General features: G+C 46.8%; 1 protein-coding gene across 5 annotated transcripts in view; it reads left to right on the top strand.

The window, feature by feature from the left end:
* Nucleotides 1-13603: 13603 nt before the first annotated feature.
* FAM184A (family with sequence similarity 184 member A) overlaps nucleotides 13604-19769 on the top strand; it is a 572845-nt gene continuing 566679 nt past the window's right edge. For all 5 annotated transcript variants that reach the window (XM_078648472.1, XM_078648471.1, XM_078648473.1 and 2 more), the window contains exon 1: nucleotides 13604-14033. In XM_078648472.1, coding sequence (XP_078504598.1) covers nucleotides 13857-14033 — 177 coding nt within the window. In that variant the 5' untranslated portion in view covers nucleotides 13604-13856. The remainder of the gene's footprint in view (nucleotides 14034-19769) is intronic.

Here is a 19769-nt window from a genome sequence, read left to right on the forward strand (position 1 = left end):
GGGGTCAATGTAAACTGGACTTTATGTGCAAACCTGCAGTGTTTCCTAACAACCAGGCAAAGACGGCTTTCGCTATGTCCTACGTTGGAGGGAATGCAGCCAGTTGGTCCTTACCCCTAATAGAGAGACGATCCAGTTGTGCACAACTTTTCTACCTTTTGTGAAGAGATGCGCAAATTATTCTATAGAAAGGCACACCAGCTTTCTTTAGATAGAAAACTCATTAGACTTAAGCAGGGCACACAAGACCTACTCACGTACATAACCGCTTTCAACAGGTTCATAGTGGAAACCCATTGGCCAATCGAAAAAAGAACTTCCTTATATTATCAAGGGCTGAGAGGCGGACTGAAGGACACATTTGCTCAAGTCGTACATATGCCCGCTACATGCGACAAACTCATTGACCTCACTGTTCAACTGGATCCTCGGCTCCAGGAAAGAAAAGGAGATAAGCAGCAAACCGACACTAAGTTCCTGCTTCCCTGACCTTGGCCTATGACAGAAGAGCACCAGCAGGCCACCAATGGGACAGAACCAATGCAAATAAGTGGCATACGAGGGCCAATAAGCCAAGACGAGAGGTAAAGAAGATGAAGACAGAGATTATGTATGTACTGTAGAAAGCCCGGACATTACATTAAAGACTGCAAGACAAAAACCAAGTTGATTTATGGTTTAAATTTGTTTATTGAATTTTATCAACATACAGTCTGGTATTGCAAAAGCTGTATCGCAGCCAAAGTACATTTAAAACACAGGTCACAGCTAGGTAATCGTAGCATATGAGGAACCCAGTAAAATTAGAGTTGAGCATAACATAAAACACAAAGGAAACCTATCGTAACCCCTTACCCCACCCCGTCCCTTGTCCACCAAAGGAACAGATGTATTCAGCGATTGAGCCTTGTAACTGGAGTATGGATATTACTGTCTGGACGTTTGTGGGTCAGAAGCCGGAGGAGGCGAAGCTATCTTGGACAGGTGTTTACCCGGAACTCAGAGGAAAGAAGGGATAAGAAGGGTTGCCAGAGCTCATTGAACGTGGACTCCTTCTCTGCGAGTGTCAATGTCAGCTTCTCCATTCCTAGGACGTGCCACAGGCGGAGTAACCACCCTATGAAAGTAGGTAGTTGTGGTGAGCGCCAATGTGCCAGTATGTTTTGTACTGCCGAGCCAAGCGCTATCGCTATCAGTCGGAGGGACTTGAGCGGATAAGTCATGGGGTTTGGGAGGCCCAATAGAATATAAGCTGAAAAGCACGGTATTTGTGTGTCCAAGTGTTTGTCTACCTCATCCAGTACTTGAGTCCAGTATGTCTGAATATGCGAACAGTCCCACAACATGTGTACTAACGTGCCAACTTTCCCGCAACCCCGCCAGCAGTCCGCTGCCTGAGTGGGGTCTATTGAGTGAAGCCGCTCCAGAGTATAGTACCAATAGGTGACCAGTTTGGTAAGGTTTTCGGTCAGCCCCACTTGATACGCCGAGTGGCGGGCTCTATGATATATCCCCTCCCATTCTTTGTGGCTGAGTGATCTGCCCAGATCCCTCTCCCATCCTGCATGGCTAGCATTATACAGGTGTGTGTGTCTGTCTAGTGGCATTTTATATAAGTCCGAAATTAGTTTTTTGTCGGAGGTGCGGGTGACCAGCCACTTCTCATAAACGGAGAGGTATCTGTTGGCAAATGGCTGCACCTGGGTGTGGAGAGCCCAGTGTCGGATCTGGTAGTATCGGAGCCTTTCGATTTCGGGGAGTCCGTAATCCGATTTAAGTTGGTGAAACGGTATAATCCCGTCTAGGTCGAAGAGATGACCTAAAGAGCGCCATTCTGAGGCTCTCCACCGGGTGAAGGCTGCTGCATTTAAGACCCGGTTGAAAGTCAGGGTTCTCGAGCAATGGGGTGAGTGGCGAGGGAAAAGATGTGAGATTGTGTTTGATATTGGTCTGATCCCACGTTTCGAGAGTGACCCGGGTAATGTGGGACGCATATAGATTAGGTTGTCTGTGTATTCTCCGGAGGATGGGGAGTCCCTGTAGGGGTCTTGCGTCTACTGCCTGGTCCTGGACTAACCAGTGCTTCTCCAACTCTAGCCGGCTCCTATCGACCAAATGATGCAGTTGAGTCGCTTGGAAGTAGAGGTGAATATCTGGGACACCGAGACCCCCCCTTTTCCGGCGGAAGCATCGTCAGTGCCTGCTTCATTCGTGGTTCACGGCCATTCCATATAAATTGAGCAAGTTCTGATTGAGTCTGTTTTATCAAAACCTGTGGAGGTCGAAGGGGTATGGTTTGGAACAGATATAAGATCTGGGGGAGGATAGTCATCTTAACTGCCGCTATTTTACCAAGCCAAGAGAGCGGGTAGTGCTTCCATTGGGTCAACTCCTTACGGATTGTCTGCCGCAGCCGTGCGTAGTTGATGGCTACTGTGCTTGATAGGGAGGGAGCTAATTGGATCCCCAGATAGGGAATCATGTTGGTTGCCCATTGAATGGGATAAAGGGTCTGGAGATGCGCACGGGTGGATGGCGTTATGGAGAGGTCAAGTGCGACTGATCTATCCTTGTTCACTTTGAACCCGAATGCCAGCGCGAAGCCTTCCAGTTTTGCGAGGCATGCTGGGAGTGCGAGAAGTGGGGCCGATAAGGAGATTAGGACGTCGTCGGCGTACAGGCTGACAGTATGGATATAGCCTCCAAATTTAATCCTGGTGGTCGCAGGGTGATGACGGAGGCGGTGGGCCAGAGGCTCCATATGAAATGCAAAGAGAAGGGGCGCAAGGGGGCACCCCTGTCGCATGCCCATCTCTATAGGGAATTGGGATGACGACTGGCCATTGACACGGACTGTAGCTGTCGGGAACTTATAGCAATTGAGGATGCCCCCATACCCGCTCGTGCAAGGACCTGTTCTAAATATGGCCATTGCACTATGTCGAAGGCCTTCTCTGCATCGATTGTAAGAAACATGTACTCCTCTTGCGTCCGAGGCGGAGATGCGCTGTGATGGGTTTGAAGGTTCACATTTTTTGTATGGTGAGTGCTGCCAAGTCTTGGTAAAGGACTGGGGTCTGGCCGCGAAAGGTTAGGGGGTGCATCTGTCAGCCCTTTTGTAAAATGGTTTCTTTAGTTCGAAAGTCCTGAACACAGACTAGAATATTAGATGGCGGGGCCGTCGCTGGGCACGATGGGCCCACTCTGTGCGCCCTATCCAGTCAGAGGTCAGCATCAAGTGGCTTGCCCAGGATGTGATTGAAGAGCTCCCTAGTGTATTTAAAGATATCGCCTGTTTCCTCGTCATTTTTCACCCCTCGGATCCTGATGTTAACGATTTTCCAAGTCCTCGAGATGGGATTGTAGGTCTACTTGCTGATCGTGGATCCTGATGACTTCTTGCTGGAGTGTCGCCAGTTCTGTGTCTCTCCCGTTGCTTTTCTATTCTAATTCCATGACCCTCTCTCCGATGCTGTCCACATCTCTGCGGACATCTCTGATTTCAGCCGTGAGGTCACGTTTAAGTATTTGCAGGTCCCCGCGTAGTGTGACAAAGAGAGATTCCAGGAAGGCTTTTGTGATCGGCTCACCACCTTCGCCACCCATGAGTGCAGTCTGATCGGAACTTGCTGTTGATTCGCCTATTTGGTGGCTGCCCCGAGCCTTCCCAAATAAGTCTTTAAGGGTTTTCTCTTTTTGCCCTCTGGAGGAGGACACACTGTGTCTTGGCTGTCGATCGGCGCGGTCATTGGTGGGCTGCATGCGGGCCCACTCGGGATGAGAAGCGGCAAGAGTGGACTCTGGCGTGGCTTCAGTTCCCTCCCAGATAAAACCGGGATCCAATTGCTCCTTGTCAGGGGATCTTCGATGAGCTCCACTAGACGGGTCGCTAGAGGGCCCCTCCTACCTCCCCAGTCAAGCCAGTGGCCCTGCTTCCTCTTTGTCTTGACGGGGTGTAGTGGGTACCTGGGCCCCTCACCCGCGTCAGGTTTATACCGCTCAGAGGACCCCAGGGGTACACTGCTTCAGTTCCTGTCTTCCCACACCTGACCACCCTACAGGTGATGCACTCGTTACCTCCTCTCCAGTGCGCCCTGTGATTTTAGACCTTGCGCAGGGTATCCGGGTTAGTGAACTGCGCTGCCCTCTCGGGCCCGCCTCAAGATATCGAAGGCACCAGGGACTTTTCTGTTGAGCTCGGGGCCTCCCGCTGTCACTGTGTGCCGCCGCTCCTTGCTCCCCCAGTGGCAAACATCTACTGCCGCTTTCCCCATGGAGTGATCACCATCCCACCACTTGTGTTCCTCCAGTCGGCCTTCAGGTCGCCAAAGCTCCGCTAGGCCGTGGTGTAAGATGGCAAAGGCACCACCGCGCTGCTAAAGGATCAGCCGCCGCGAGGGCCCGCTGGCTTCTCCAGCGACACAGGGCGTGCGTCGCGTCAGTCGCTTCCCGGATGCTGTGCTGTGGTAGGCAGATTTGTCTAGGCACTCACACTGCAAAGCGCCAGGTTCCAGTGCGTGGGCCCCAGGCTTCTCGAAGATGGCTTATGCCCGGCGTCCCCTTCTCCCAGTGGTGAAAACCCACTGCGGCTTTCCCTACCAGGGCGGCCACTTGCTTGCTGCTTGGCGAGGAAGATGGAAGTCCGCAGGACCCCCAACTGGCCTCGGGGGCTCCGTCTCGCTGCAGGGCCGTGTCTTGAGGTAGGGGGATCAGCGTTGCACCGTCACACAACCCCATGTGGTGGGAGCCCGCCCGCAATCTCTGCCGTGCGGGGGATGGGCTACACCCCTCGTGGTCTTCAGATCTGGGTGGGTGGCGACTCCACTACCTATCCCGGCTCTCCTTCTGGACGCTCCCTTGTAGGACGGGCCGGTCATCGGCCTCAGTCCCTGGCCGCTGTCACTCCAGAACAAGGCCTCCTTGCGATTAGGCCGCGCCCCCACAGGCTCGTTCCCTGCGGTTTGGCTGTATCTGGCGCTGGGAACGTGGAATTTGCCGATTTTCGGCTACTGTGCCCTCCACTACAGTGGTCACCACATTCTGGCGTGGATCGGTGGTTGTCCGAGAGCTAATGATGGTGAAACGCCGGTGCTGTGTTGGGCCGCCGGCAGGAGAGGCAGAGCGGCACATCTGTTCAAGCCGCCATCTTAGCCACGCCCTCCCAAGTCGATTTATAAAGAAAGCAAAGGAACCTGGAACGTGCCTGTGGTGAAGTACAGCTCTGAGAATCCGGGAAACTAATGCGCTCAAACAAGTTAGAGACCCATTGTTTGTGGCCAGTAGATGAAGAGGTCTTTTCGGCCGTGGCCAATACGGTTCAAACTTCAGTGGCCCATATGATTGTGTGTGTTATGTTGGAGATACCTGGTGTGGAGCCCGTAGTAGTGCATGCACTACTAGATTCTGGGTCTACTGGTAATTTTATTGATCAGCAGTACGCAGAAGAACTTGGTGTACCCTGCTGGACCAGTTGAAAGGAGCCAAAGTGTTCACCAAACTGGACCACCGGGAAGCCTACCATATGGGACGGGTGCGGCGAGGGGATGAATGGAAAACGGCCTTTTGTACTAAATTCGGGCTGTACGAATCTCAGGTGATGCCCTTCGGCCTCTGTAACACCCCCGCCACAATCCAGTTTTTCCTGGATGAAGTACTAAGGGGCTTGTTGGCTGTATCATGTATTGTGTATATCGATGACATCCTGATATACTTAGCTTCCTTAGAAGAACACATCCCTCATGTCCAGCGGTACTGGAACGATTGCAGTGGTTCGCTCTCTACGCCAAGCTGGAGAAATTTATTTTCCACGCTGCCGAAGTGGAGTTCTTGGGGTACATCATCGGACCAAACGGCCTTTGTACGGATAAAAAGAAGATACAAGCCATTATCCAATGGGAGTCACCCTCCAGTGTGAAGGCCTTGCAAAGCTCCCTGGGCTTTGCAAATTTTTACATGAGATTTATCAAGAAATTTTCCAAAATCATTCAACCGTTGACACACCTTCTACGTAAGGGAGCTGCTTTTCTCTGGACTGAATCTGCGGAAAAGGCTTTCCAAACGCTAAAGAACTGCTTTACCAGTTAAGACATCCTGATGCCAACCGGCCATTTGTGGTAGAAACAGATGCATCCTACTACTCTATTGGAGGAATCCTTTCTCAATGGCATCCCGACACAGGCCAACTCTATCCAGTTGCCTTCTTCTCCTAGAAACTGCCTACTTGTGAGGTGAATTACAGCATCACAGATAAGGAGCTGCTGGCAATAAAGAAAGCGTGTGAAGAATGGATACACCATCTAATGGGGGCAAAACACACAGTGGAAATATACACCGATTGGAATCTGCTCTTTTTTAAGAGTGCTAGAGCCTTAACCACTCGCAGCTCCGACGGTCACTGTTTTTCTCCGACTTCAACTTTGTGATCAGATACCGAACAGGATCACAAAATTGTAAGACAGATGCACTATCAAGACCCGCTCTTACTCCTGAACTCAGCCTAGCACCAGCAGAACACCCTGTCATACTTCAGAAGCCATCCTTTCCTACGGAGATAATGGCCTTGACAACAACACCTGATTTCCTGGAAGACTTAAAGAAACAAACCGAGAGTCTAGATGAACATGCCTGGGTATCCAAAGAACCACAGTACCTTTCCTCCCTGAACAATTTGCTGTACTACGACAAACGGCTATACATACCGGAAGGTCCCTTGCAACGGCAAGCCTTGCAATGGATACATGACTCCACGTTGGGTGGACATTTGGAAACACAGAAAACCCTACAGGCAATGTCTAGATACTTTTGTTGGGTAACACTAGAGAAGGACACTGCAAAATATGTCTCTGAATGTTCCATCTGTGCACAAGCCAAGGCACAGCACCAACGGCCTAGCGGATTACTCAGACCCATACCCATACCTCCAGCCCCTTGGCACACAGTGTCCATGGACTTTATTGTGGAGATGCCTTCCAGCTCAGGCCATAATACCATACTGGTCGTCATTGATCACTTGACCAAGCTGGGTCATTTTATTGCACTGACTAAATTGCCCACATCGGGGGAACTGGCTAGATAATTTTTGCAACACATAGTGCGCTTGCATGGAATACCATCAGTCATCATTACGGACAGAGGAACCCAATTCACGTCAAGGTTTTGGAAGGCGCTATGTGCTGTCATGAAAGTAGATGCCCGTCTATCCATGAGTTACCATCCGTAGACAGATGGCAAAACAGAGAGACCAACCCAAACCTTAGACCAGTACCTAAGATGTTTTACACTACAACACGAGGAAGAATGGAGCACACTTCTATGGACAGCAGAGTTCGCATTCAACAATGCGGACCGTTCCTCTCTGGGATGTTCCCCCTTCTTTTGCCTCAATGGATATCATCCTAACATGTTACCTTTTGAACAGCCCATAATATCTAGACATCCCACAATCCAAGAACATCATGCACACCTCAAGACGGTATTACAGAATGCCAAAACACTCTTAGAAGTAGCACAAGGCTGTAATAAACAATATGCAGATGGGAAGAGATCCCCAGAGCCCTCATATAAGGTAGGGGATAGGGTGTGGCTCAACACAAAACATCTGAAATTCAAGGGTAACACTCAGTTACAGCCTAAGTTTGTGGGCCCCTATCCAATCAACAGAATAGTCAACCCTGTCGCCATGAGATTAACTCCCCCTTCAGCTTGGCACATCCACCCTGTGTTTCATGTTTCCCTCTTGCGGCCCTGTCTCCCTCAAACCCGACTACCTGTGAGACCACAGCCACTGGAGATTGAGGAGTAGTATGAGGTCAAGAGTATTCTTGATTCCAAACTTGTCAGAGGACGGGTGCACTACCTCATTGAGTGGAAGGGATATGGTCCTGAGGATCGCTCATGGGAGCCGAGTACCAACCTTCGCTGCCCTGGGATTCTTAGACGTTTCCACTCCCGGTTTCCCACTAAGCCTGGTGGACCACCGAGACTTCAGTCGTTAAGAGGGGGTTCTGTCTTGTTTAGGCGTAGATAGTGTGGGAAACACTGTAGTGATCACCATTGAATGAAAGAGGAAGTATGGAGGGTGCAAGGCATAGAACTACATCTCCCATAATGCTACGGGAGTACTTCACAGTCCCACCTCTCTTCCTACTTAAACACCGCCTACTGACAACCCGGTGCTTGACACCTGTGATTAGTCGTCACACCCGGAAGACCGTTTCTTACTCCTCTTGTTGCTAGCTTGTGTCTGGAGACTTCGAGCCCAAGTATCCTCTCTGCCGCCGGTGTTATCCTGGAAGAGAGAGAGACAGCCTCAGGCAAGTTTCCTTTCGTCGCGCTGGAGCGCAAACAGCAGTTTCCCTGCCTTCAAGCCGTTCTGTGTACTCGCGCGGGAGCTCGGTTATGAGCCGCGATAGGCTCAGTACATTTACTTGTGCACTTTCCTTTCATTGCGCTAGAGCACATACAACAGTTTCCCATGGGTCCAAGCCACGTTCTGTGTACTCACGCTGGAGCGCGTTTACGGGCCGAAGTAGGCTCAGAAAAGTGCTTTTCCTTGTAAACTATGAGTTCGTGTTTCCTCACCTTCAAGAGCCGTCGAGAAGCTTGGATTGTTTTTGATGCATTTCTTTTTTCTTGTTGCTTATCACAAATGCGCTGGAACCGCGTGTTATCCCTGGAAGCCTTCCCTTTGACCCATGTGGAATTCCTCACAGATACCAGAGGATTGCCTTGTTCAAGCTAAGTACATTAACAGTTGCACCATGCAGGATGTTATAAGTTCAGTGTCTTTGCTACTTATGGTTCATACTTCTTGGAACCCGTTATTGAAGTGATGCTTTATTTTATTTTACTTTATTTTTGCATTTTGTGCCTTTTTCATATAAGGATAAGTGTGGCTGTATTAACTGTAAATGCATCCACATATTATATAGTTATATGTTGTAGTTACTTAGGGATGATGACTTCATGTGTATTGTATTGTGCTGTATCTCACAGGGAACACGGGGCTACAGAAGGAGTGAAGTCTACAACTCCAGAACATTTCCCCATTGAGTGTTTTCACAACTGCACCTTTATTGTTTCGTTTATCCCTTTTTTCCCTTTCCCCTTCTGTGGTGTTGCCTATGGAGTGGATATACAATACTCGCAGGTGATTCCGTACAAGGGGAAAAGGTTATCTGGCATCTTCCATTGCTCCCGCTGTATCCGGCTTCCAAGGTTAGTGTTTACCCATTCCATGTCTTGACAAAGGCACATAAAGTTTTGGTACTGTTTGGTTAATAATTGGGGATTTGCTGATGGCCAGGTCCCGAAAAGAGTGGAGGGTGTACAGGCCATTTACGTTCAAAAAGAGATTGATTGTACTTGGGTATGGGTGTATCACCTTTGAAGGCAGGAAGAGTGAGTGGATTGGGAAATTTTAGAATTCATTCAGCTCGAACTTTAAGGCTTAGATTGTCAAGATGTTGAATAACAGGTTGGCTATGCAGGGGATTAGTGAAGACATGTGCAATTGATATGGGTATATGGTTGGGGTTATTTGGGGGCAGGGGCAAATCATGGGACAGGTTACATTAATGTGTAGTGAATTATCAATTTAATTTGTATGGTTAAGTGCCATGGGGCAAAAACAACAGTTGATGGACAGAATGCAGAACAATGTCATACATTCACCCCAGTACAGAGATCTGGGCCTAAATCCATTGTTTTTTTGCACTCCACACCACCCCAGTTCAGACATGGCCATATGCAAATCAGCCTTGACCCTGTGCCTCATGGGAACAGTCCAGCCCGAACTGCCAAGCCATGTCTTTCCTGGACCAGAATCAAGCATCCTAGGACCGGTTTCTGGCTATCAGCCGTCTTCAGCCAGGATAGCTTGACTCCAGTGGTGTGGAGAGCATGGGACTCACGTCTGAGCATACCCATTCCACTCGGGGTGACAAAAGCAAAAACAACAGTTGATGGACAGAATGCAGAACAATGTCATACATTCACCCCACTACAGAGATCTGGGCCTAAATCCATCGTTTTTTTGCACTCCACACCACCCCAGTTCAGACATGGTCATATGCAAATCAGCCTTGACCCTGTGCCTCATGGGAACAGTCCAGCCCGAATTGCCAAGCCATGTCTTTCCTAGCCAGAAACCGGTCCTAGGATGCTTGATTCCGGTCCAGGAAAGACATGGCTTGGCAGTTCGGGCTGGACTGTTCCCATGATGCACAGGGTCAAGGGTGATTTGCATATGGCCATGTCTGAACTGGGGTGGCTTGGTGAGCAAAATAACAATGGATTAAACCCAGATCTGTGACTGGGGGTGAATGTTTTGCCATTGTGCAACATTACGTCCATCATCTTGTTTGTTTTGCTGTTCACCCTATGTGGGAAGGGTATGCCCAGATGTGGGTCCCTTGCTCACTAAGCCACTGGAGTCAAGCTATCTTGGCTGAAGACGGCTGATAGCCAGAAACCGGTCCTAGGATGCTTGATTCCGGTACAAGAAAGACATGGCTTGGCAGTTCGGGCTGGACTGTTCCCATGATGCACAGGGTCAAGACTGATTTGCATATGGCCATGTCTGAACTGGAGTGGCTTGGTGAGCAAAATAACGATGAACTAAACCCAGATCTGTGACTGGGGGTGAATGTTTTGCCATTGTGCAACATTCCGTCTATCATCTTGTGTGTGTTGCTAAGTGCCATGGGGTTCATTGTTGTAATATGCACCTCCTTCATTAATGCAGCCTTTTCTACACATTTTTGACCATCAGAGTAGTTTATATGTTCTGGTTGACAGCACATCTGTCACCAGAAAATTATGTAAGAATCACCAGGAGAGGGGTTTTGACTCCATCCACATGTTAAGAGCCAGGAATACATGCATTTTGGTTGGGTAGGTCGTGTGCTTGAACCAAAAGGTACTTGCCCTCCACACAGCTATGATGGAGCACTGTTTTGAGAAAAATAAAAACTGCTCAAATTAATGCCCCAGTAACACTTACTAATGGTGTGCTGTGTGACTAATGTGCACCAACACGAACACAATGGGAAATGCTTTGGTATTGCATGCACTAATGTGGAGACTAATGCATGAAAGACAAGGCCACATTTTCATTCTGCCTCTAAGTTTAATAAAATAATGCTATTTTTGCATATTAATGCTCTTGCTAGTAAACATAACATTGGGTTAGTATAATGGTGGGAGGTAAACATTGAAAAGTATATTTCGTGAAAATTAATAATGCTTGTGTTTCATTTATTTTAGAGAAAAGTATGGGCCTATATTTCTGCATCAATGTTAAGAGTTAAATGGATAAATACGAAATAATACGCTGAAAACCAAGCTCTGACAGAGAGTGGAGAGAAAGGCAGTGACTGGCCCTCAAAAAAAGTTGTGTGTCGGCCAAGTAACGGAAAGACGACCATGAGAATGAAAGGAAATGTACAAACTTCTTCCGTCGAAAGCGGCAGTGCTGAATAATAAAAATGTAGAAATTTGCAACATGTTGCCTTCTAGAGGAAATGTGTGAATAGTGTAATGCGAAAGTATACCAGACAAAGAACACTAAGAAGATGTGATCATGACTATGTTGGTGTGATAGAACACCCCCGATGTCAGCCAATGAGAAACTGATTTTTTGCAAATGTTTCAACTACTGTGGGTTGGACATGTAGGTTTTAGGGTATAACTGGGGTGCCCTAGGGGGTGTGGTTAGGAGTGGTTGGCAAGAAGCTTAGAGGGAGATTGCCGCTGTCCGTCAGTTTGCTGAGGTCTACCTGTTTGTTTCCCTGTTCCTGTCCTGTTGCCAAGTATCCTGATACTCTTTGTTCCCTGAAACTATCTTGGTGGACCTCTTACTATCTCCGTGGTCAGGGGGTGGTATTTCCTTATTTTCTTTAGGTTAGTATAGCTAAATGATTCGTACTTTGTATGATCAAGTGCAAATGCATTTTGTCTCTGAAACTTTGTCTCTTTGCCTATCCACTCCTTCATGTGCATTTATTCATTTTGATATGAGTTAGACACTGTTTGCATTGGTATATGTTCTATCTCTCTGTGATTAGTTCATTCAATGCCTTGTGATTCTGTACATGTAATGAGCCCTTATTTTACATTATTTGGTGATAAAAACTAATAACCTTATACTGAGTTTATGGTTATTTAGTGAGATAGATAGATAGATAGATAGATAGATAGATAGATAGATAGATAGATAGATAGATGGATGGAACTATTATTACCATCAACTTCTCAACTTTAGGTCCATCAACCAGAGGAAAGAAGTTGGTATGCAGGCTCAGAAAGGTATTTAGAGTGTTAGATACAAGTCTGTATAATGAACAACTGATCTATTTGTGTTCATTCAGTATGAAACTAAATACAGCGTCATTCAGCGGATAATGTGGGGTAAGTGTGTTATGGGCCTGTGCTGTGTTGTGCTATTATCGATTTTCGATCCCTGATTGGCGCTGGATCAGCTGTGATCATTTATTTATCCAGCTGCCTGAGGTTGAACTTTCATGTGCCCAATGACACAACAATGTAATGATAATAAAGGGCCTTAGATTTCTAGATAATTTATGGCATTTTTCTCTGGCAGCAGCACAGTGCAACTGTCACCTAACATTGTAACCTACACCAATATTATTTTACAGTTATTTGTTTCCACACAAATACATATCCATTCCAAAGCAATCTACTTGTAATACTTCACATTACTGAACAACATTATTTTAAGGCCAGAACTACTTGCATTGCCAATGCTTGTTGGATTGTTCCGCCGTCTCGCCCCATACTGATGTGTGGTGACCCCCTCAACGCCAGCTAATAAAAACCTCTTGAAAGCAGAGCTCGGTTACCTAAGCGAAACTTCACAGAGACTGCAGCGCACAGGTTTAAAGGCAAGCTTGTGTTTTCCCCCCATGGTGATGCCAGGCATGATTTGTCACATATCATGAAAGAAAACCAATATTTCCCTGTTTCTCGCCAGCCTCTCGCCGCAGAGCCAGCGGGAAAAAGCAGGGCAATTATTTTCTGCAAGACTGCACCGCACTGGATTTTTAATTTACCATCTACAAGAACGTAATATTGAACAGAAATGTTTTTTAAAAAATCATATAGATATTAGTGATAGCTGGACTGGAGCGGGTGCCAGAAAGACGAAATGAATGCACTTGTAATAGAGTTCCAAACCTCGCACACGCTGCAGTAGCATAATCATTGCACGCTTAAGAGTATTGACTCTCACAGAAAAGGAACACAAAAATGGCTTGCATGTGTAATGGCAGTGTACATGAGAGCAGATTCATGTTTATGTTGGGAGTTTTTTTCCGAGTGTAAAAGTGGGAATTATGTGCAGTGCACCGTTTGTGCATACGTGTTAGGTGCACAGGTTGTGTGAGGGGGCGCAGTCTGTGCGTACGAATAGGGTGTTGCGCCTTCATGTGTATACTAGTTTGGCTGTGCTGAGGTTCAGCACCTGTGCATCTGGACAGCTCCCTGACCACTGAAGCTGAGAGATAGGGGGAGCTGGCTTCGCCTACCGGAAGTGACGTCAGGGTGCCGCGTAAACAGTTGCTCCGCGAGCCCTGGTAACCGGGCACTGCCGCCGAAGCAACAGAGACAACAGCAGAGCCTCGGGGCAGAGGCAGCGAGAGGGCATCGGCTCGCAGCCCGGGCGGCACCAGACCCCCTCCCACAGCCCAGGGGGAGCATGGGAAGCGCCCTGCAGCAGCCCCGGCGCCCCTACCGCCCCCACCCCCTAGGAGCAGAGCCCTGACCGCGGTCTCACCACCCACCCACCCCACGCCCCCCTGCACAGAAACTCGCTGTGCCCCTAGCTGCAGAGGCTGAAGATGGCGACGGGCATGAACTGGCACCACTACTATACCGGCGGGGGCAGCGTGCCCGGCAGGTTCCCTTCGTCCCCTGCCACCCCCCAGCAGCAGCAGCAGCACCAGTCGGTGGGTGGACTGGAGTACAGTGCAGAGCTTCACCTGAAGATGAGCAAGAAGATCGCACAGCTCACCAAGGTACAGGCGGGCAGGGGTGCCGGGGTCAACCATGTGCTGAGGCACTGCGAGGGTAGCTAAGGGGCATATATCCAGGGGTAACAAGAAGATGTCGACAGATGCCCTGTGGGCATCAGAGACACATTTGGCAATAGGGGTAGGGCGAAGCCGAGAGGGGAAGGGGAGCCAGGGTTACAGCTGTTCAGTAGCACCCATCATTAAAAGGAAGAAGCTATGCAGGCAGGAGAAGCAGCAGCGACACTGTGAAGGAATGAGAATACCAGAGGCACGTGGGCATCTCGGCTTATAGTGTTACCATTCATAACTAGAGGAAATGTAACTGTTTGGAATGGTCACAGACACTGAGGTATTCCACAGAACAGCCCGAGTTGTGACAAACACTTTCTGTTGCTTTCGGAGAGAGAAGTTGCACAATTAACATTGCATTGTCGTCAATGTTTTGCTGTTTGTTCATTGCAATCTAATAAAGGGAATTTGCCATGCATCTTTGGGCACGAGTTCATGAGGAGCATTTGGCCGTTCGGACTTTACTGCCCACGTGCTCGCGTGTGGGTGTGTGTGCACGCGCTTTTTTTTTATTACATCACTTCTCCAAAGGCTTGTACTGTACAACCACATCATCAGCTTGCAGAATACGTTAAGAATACGAATGTTCCTTTCTTTAAATGTATTCTTATGTAATACGTTTGTGTGTGGGCGTTTCAAACAGTTAAATGATAATTCCTGTCGAATATTCTCTGAGAGACAATTGAATTGAAACCCTTTGAACATAAAGTGTAGAATAGCCAATGAGCATCTTTACAGCCCTGCAGTTGTCAGGTTATCTTAGTCAAGCTTCGTAGGACAGCAGCCAGCCTACACAAGAACGTAGATGGGGCATCCCATGTGAATTATGTAATATCTAGTGACAAGGAATTTAAAGTATTGGGCCCTTTATGCGATATAACTCACCGTGAATGAGCTCTAACGAATCTTACCTAAGTGAGAATGCAGAAACACCCAGCCAGTGTAAAAAGGTGACCATCACTACATTTTCCCTTAGGATTGATATCAGATGGTTGCAGTCAAGACATTCTAGGGGTCTCTACTGGTGATGAGAAACCCCCCACCCCCATACACCCAAGTGATGATCCTCAAAAGAAACCATTGGTACAAAGAACTAAAGTACAACAACCACAGGGCGGTAACCAATGCACCTAGTATGAGGTTAAAGGGAAGTGATGTAATGTTACTTGTAATGCAGGGCATTGTCCTAGGATGCCCTGACTCAGGAATGATTCTAATGGGTATTCCTGCTATTGCACCCTTGCAACAAACTTCCCGGGACCAATTTTCAAGATTGCACGGTACATCGCCTTATAGTTGTACGAGTGGTTTTACAGTCCTTATCGGCCACGATTGGGCTGCTGTATTGTATGCATCTCAAAAGACGACCCTGAAGGAGCAGTGTGTGCGTATTTGAAAAGAAAAACACCCATCATTGCAGTTGCTACAACATTCATTTAATTGTATTTGCCAAAGGATGATAACTGTCTCAAAATGTAGTGATCATCATACCTGCACCTGGTCCACCAGGAAAGGTTACTGAAGTATTCACTCTGTTCCACTCTCATTGGGTGTTAGTCTGGTTGCATGCATTTTCATATTACAGGGAAAGAGCTGGCCACGTTTGGTCTTTCCCACATCCCTACATGCAATATATGTAATATTAGATATCATTCTCGACGTGCTTGTAAGGACCAATGACTGCAAGAAACGTCAGCTGCTGACGTTCTAAAGTACCTCGGGTAGGCATGGACTCTGTAATTGTTTTTGATCAATCACCGTTGAGTGTTTCTTAAGTATGTTGTGTTGTTACAGTTTTTAAGATGAGAGACTTTACGATGATTTTATAGTTTTGTGAAATTACTTTCCACAGAAAAATACATTCTTGGTGTGACCCCGGAGAGTCCCTGATTAGTAAATTGAGTTAGGCATCCAGGGAGCATGCATATTTAAACTATCTTTCCATGTCTGTTTAATAATCCATGGAAAAAGTCTTAAGCACAAATGAATGTGTAGCAGTGATGGCATGCTGATCACAGTAAGAGCGCGCTGTGCTGCCCCTGTTCCACATACAGACCGTGCTTTTGTGCTGTGCCCTGCTGTGGTTAGACAGGACATTCCAGTGAGTGCCCCAAGGATCCAGCTGTTTATCTGGCATGATTGAAAGGCATTTACACAGCCTTCCTCAGGCGTGGGCATCAGCAGGTCTGCCCCAGGTGAACGGGTAGGACTTTATTTGCTAGTGTAATGATCTCCTCAGAGATGAGCATTGCTGTGTAAGCCTGTAGAATATTGATTGTGTTCCAGGGACAGGGGAATCCTTTAATTGTTTCCTTTTCCTCCTCAGCCATTTCCCAAATGGCCATTTTACAGATAACGACCTGCTCAGCGAAGATGACATTGTAACAATATCTGAAAGTGTGTGATCTCCGGCATTTGGGAGGTTGAAATGAGCAGATAATACGTATTTTGTGTCGGGGGAGGGGGGCGGAACTCAGAAGTGCTTACTGTCACTAGGGGTTGGTAGAGAGCCACAGCAGTTATCCATCTCACATTATTCTACCTCTTCTTTATTGGTTGGCTTTTGATCACTGCTTTGCCTTTTTAATTTTCTAAAGATTTTACATTCCCATATGTTTTCATTTTGCTTGCAGCTGAATTATTTTCAGTGCAGAAAGACGAGAAACAACTGGAGGCCAAATGAACACATTGCGAACTATACATGTTTGCAACGCTCGTCCATATCCCTTGTCGTTTTATATTTTCTTTCTCTTCAGAGCTTACGTATAATGATCTAAAAGGGATTCTGGAAGCATCTACTCCTGTTTTCATTTTACACCCCACATCCTACTTCATTGCTGTGTAAATGTTAGCCAAAGTACTGTTGAATGTGGAAACAAGAGCCCATTGTCCTAGTTCCAGCACCACTAATTGATCATTGCCTTGTCATGAGCATATTTCTTCATGGAACTTGTCTGCAAAACTGAGAGTGCTTAGAAGTGTGCTAACTGCAGGCATTATACGCTATCTGAATGAGTAAACATGATCTGTCTGAGGACAACTTCGATCTTTATAAGCAATTTAAACAGATCGGTTAGTAGTGAAATGTGAATGGATCACAAAATAGGCCCAATCTGAATCTTTTGAGGTCACTGGTATCTTATGTTCTGTGTACAGTATAGTCTACATATTTTCCTGCTTTCTGTAAGCTTGCATCGGCTGTTAGAAGAAATAGTGGCGGCAGACATGGCTCGTGGGATGGGGGCAGGGGGGCGGGTTGCGTGAGGGGGGCTGCGCTGGGGTCGTGCATATTTTATTTATTTTTTAAATCATAAAAAAGAAATATTAATAAACTTACTGTTGTGCCAGGTCCCGCGTCTCCGCTGCCCCTCTTCTCCGTCTCGGGCGAAAGCACAGCCAGGGCCCACTGACCAATCACAACGCTGCAATGGGCACCCAGGCTCCCCCAACCAATCACAAGCAGCATTGTGATTGGTGTTTAAGTGTTCTCGTTGGACACTCAATCAGGGAATAGGAGCCTGGGCTTGTCCTCCACGCAGGCTGTAATGCAGTTTGCATGTAGAATAGGGAAAGTGCGCATGACTGGTTTGGGCGGCCCAAGAGGGTCGAACAATCAGTCATTCCACACTTAGGAGTGGGCAAACCACTCCTGCCCTGCTCCATGAGCAGAGCAGCCCGCCTGCCTGCAAAGCAGAAGGAAGCATAAAAATATAATAAACAAAAGTTATTTTAATTTTATGCTTCCTTAGTCGCACTGTTTTAAAGCAGTGGGGCGACGCTCCTCTGCCATAGCGAAGTAGCCGCCACTGATAGAAACGACTGAATGAAGTATGAAATTAATTTTTTTTTGTAGTGTTTCTTTATACGTTTGCAGCCAGACCCCGCTGCATCTTCACTTCTAGTAAATACAACTGAGTAAATACATATATTTGATGTAGGAGAGGGGAGGCATAGCATTTGTTTTCTCATACTCTAGGCCAGGATGTCAATCGCTGGATGAGAGATTGCCACATAGATTAAAGAGTTTCTCAAGTCTACTGTTTACACTGATAGCAAAGACTTTGAAGCGTAGCTGAGTAGTTTGATAAACCACCTGTCTCCGAGGTTGTCCTGTCATTATAAAAACACATCTTGACACGAATGTTATTTGATGTATGGATTCTGTCAGCGTACCAAGAGACAAGCATGATTTATCAAAGGGCTTTCTTCATCTGATGCCTTTGGTGGGCACCTTTGAAAAATATGGCCTGCAGCACAAACACATGAATTTTGTATTCAGAGATTCTGTATTATGCTTTCGATTGAAGACCTACTGTTGTTAAACTTCTCCTGTGCGGTACAGCAAGAACACAGCGGAAGGCAGCGAGGCGACTTGAAACAAAAATCAAAGCTGAAGTTTTAGGATTCTTGGTGGTGGGAATATAGGGGGAAATCCAGAGATGGTGCGACCCCATAATAGCTCAAAAAATGTGGTTTGCATGTCTGAGTTTAGATCCACCGTGTTGGGTTTCAGTGACCTAAAACCAGGCAGTTACATCACAGACTCACATTTTAGGCTGTTTCGCTACTGTTCTTTGGCTTTGCTGTTTATTTTATTTTATTTAATGCATTTTTATAAAGCGCGGACTTTACCCAAAGGTGTCAGAGCACTGTACAATAGAACCAGTTACGTTACATGGGAGAACTGTTACAGGAATGGAACAAACAAAAATAGCATGCCATAGAATCAAAGCGACGCAGGCAAAAGGCACACAATCTCAAGCATAGCAAGCGCACACTGTACAAGCAAAAATATAAATATATGTGACAAATTTACAATGACTAAAGAACTTCCTGGTGAAAGATAGCAGGCCATAGAATCAAAACAACGCAGTCAAAAGGAACACAATATCAAACGCAGCAAGCACAGAAAGTACAAACAAAAATATAAATATATGTGACAAATTTACAATGACTACAGAACTTCCTGGCGGGGTCTGAGAAGGAGGGAATTAGTTCTGAAAGTGTCTTTGGAATAATTTTATTACATTTCTCTGGTTGATGGTCTGAACTGGTTGTGTAATTCGAATGAGGTTAAGCAGCCCCTGGATGTTGAATCCTAATGATGAACGTTTGTGTTCCCCTCTGTACACATTGTTGCTGTGCGAGGCAATGCCTCTGATGTATGATATTTTAGATGACAGTTGTCTCTGTGTTATTGATCAAACCTCTGGCTAGGAGATATTGGTGGCCTGCTGGGGTTAATTTAACTTAGTGTTCCCCTGTGTATACAGATGTTTACTGACCTCGGCAGCCACTCTGACATATGCTATTTGTGATGACAGTTGTCTACTTGGCATTGGTTTAGCCTGCGGGTAAAAGGAGTTTAATTTTGGTTGATGTTGTTATTTACAATTTACAGCTATTGGCCAGCTGTAGCGTTTTCTTTTATTTAGTTGTGTTTCCCATATTGTCCACCAGAAAAGAGCACATTTGATTGTTTTACTTGGGTGTGTTGTTTGTAAATTAGACCTTTCTGTGACAGTTTGTATGGCACAATGTCGACCCCTGGAATACCGACCCGTGGCTATAATGTGACTATAATAATGACTATATTCAATATTGTCAAGGTAAGTGTAGGTTGACTACTATTAACGCCAATATAGCAATATTGTGATATCATGGTCTTGT

Source organism: Lissotriton helveticus, chromosome 6 (assembly GCF_964261635.1).
Source record: "Lissotriton helveticus chromosome 6, aLisHel1.1, whole genome shotgun sequence".
Classification (NCBI taxonomy): Eukaryota; Metazoa; Chordata; class Amphibia; order Caudata; family Salamandridae; genus Lissotriton; species Lissotriton helveticus.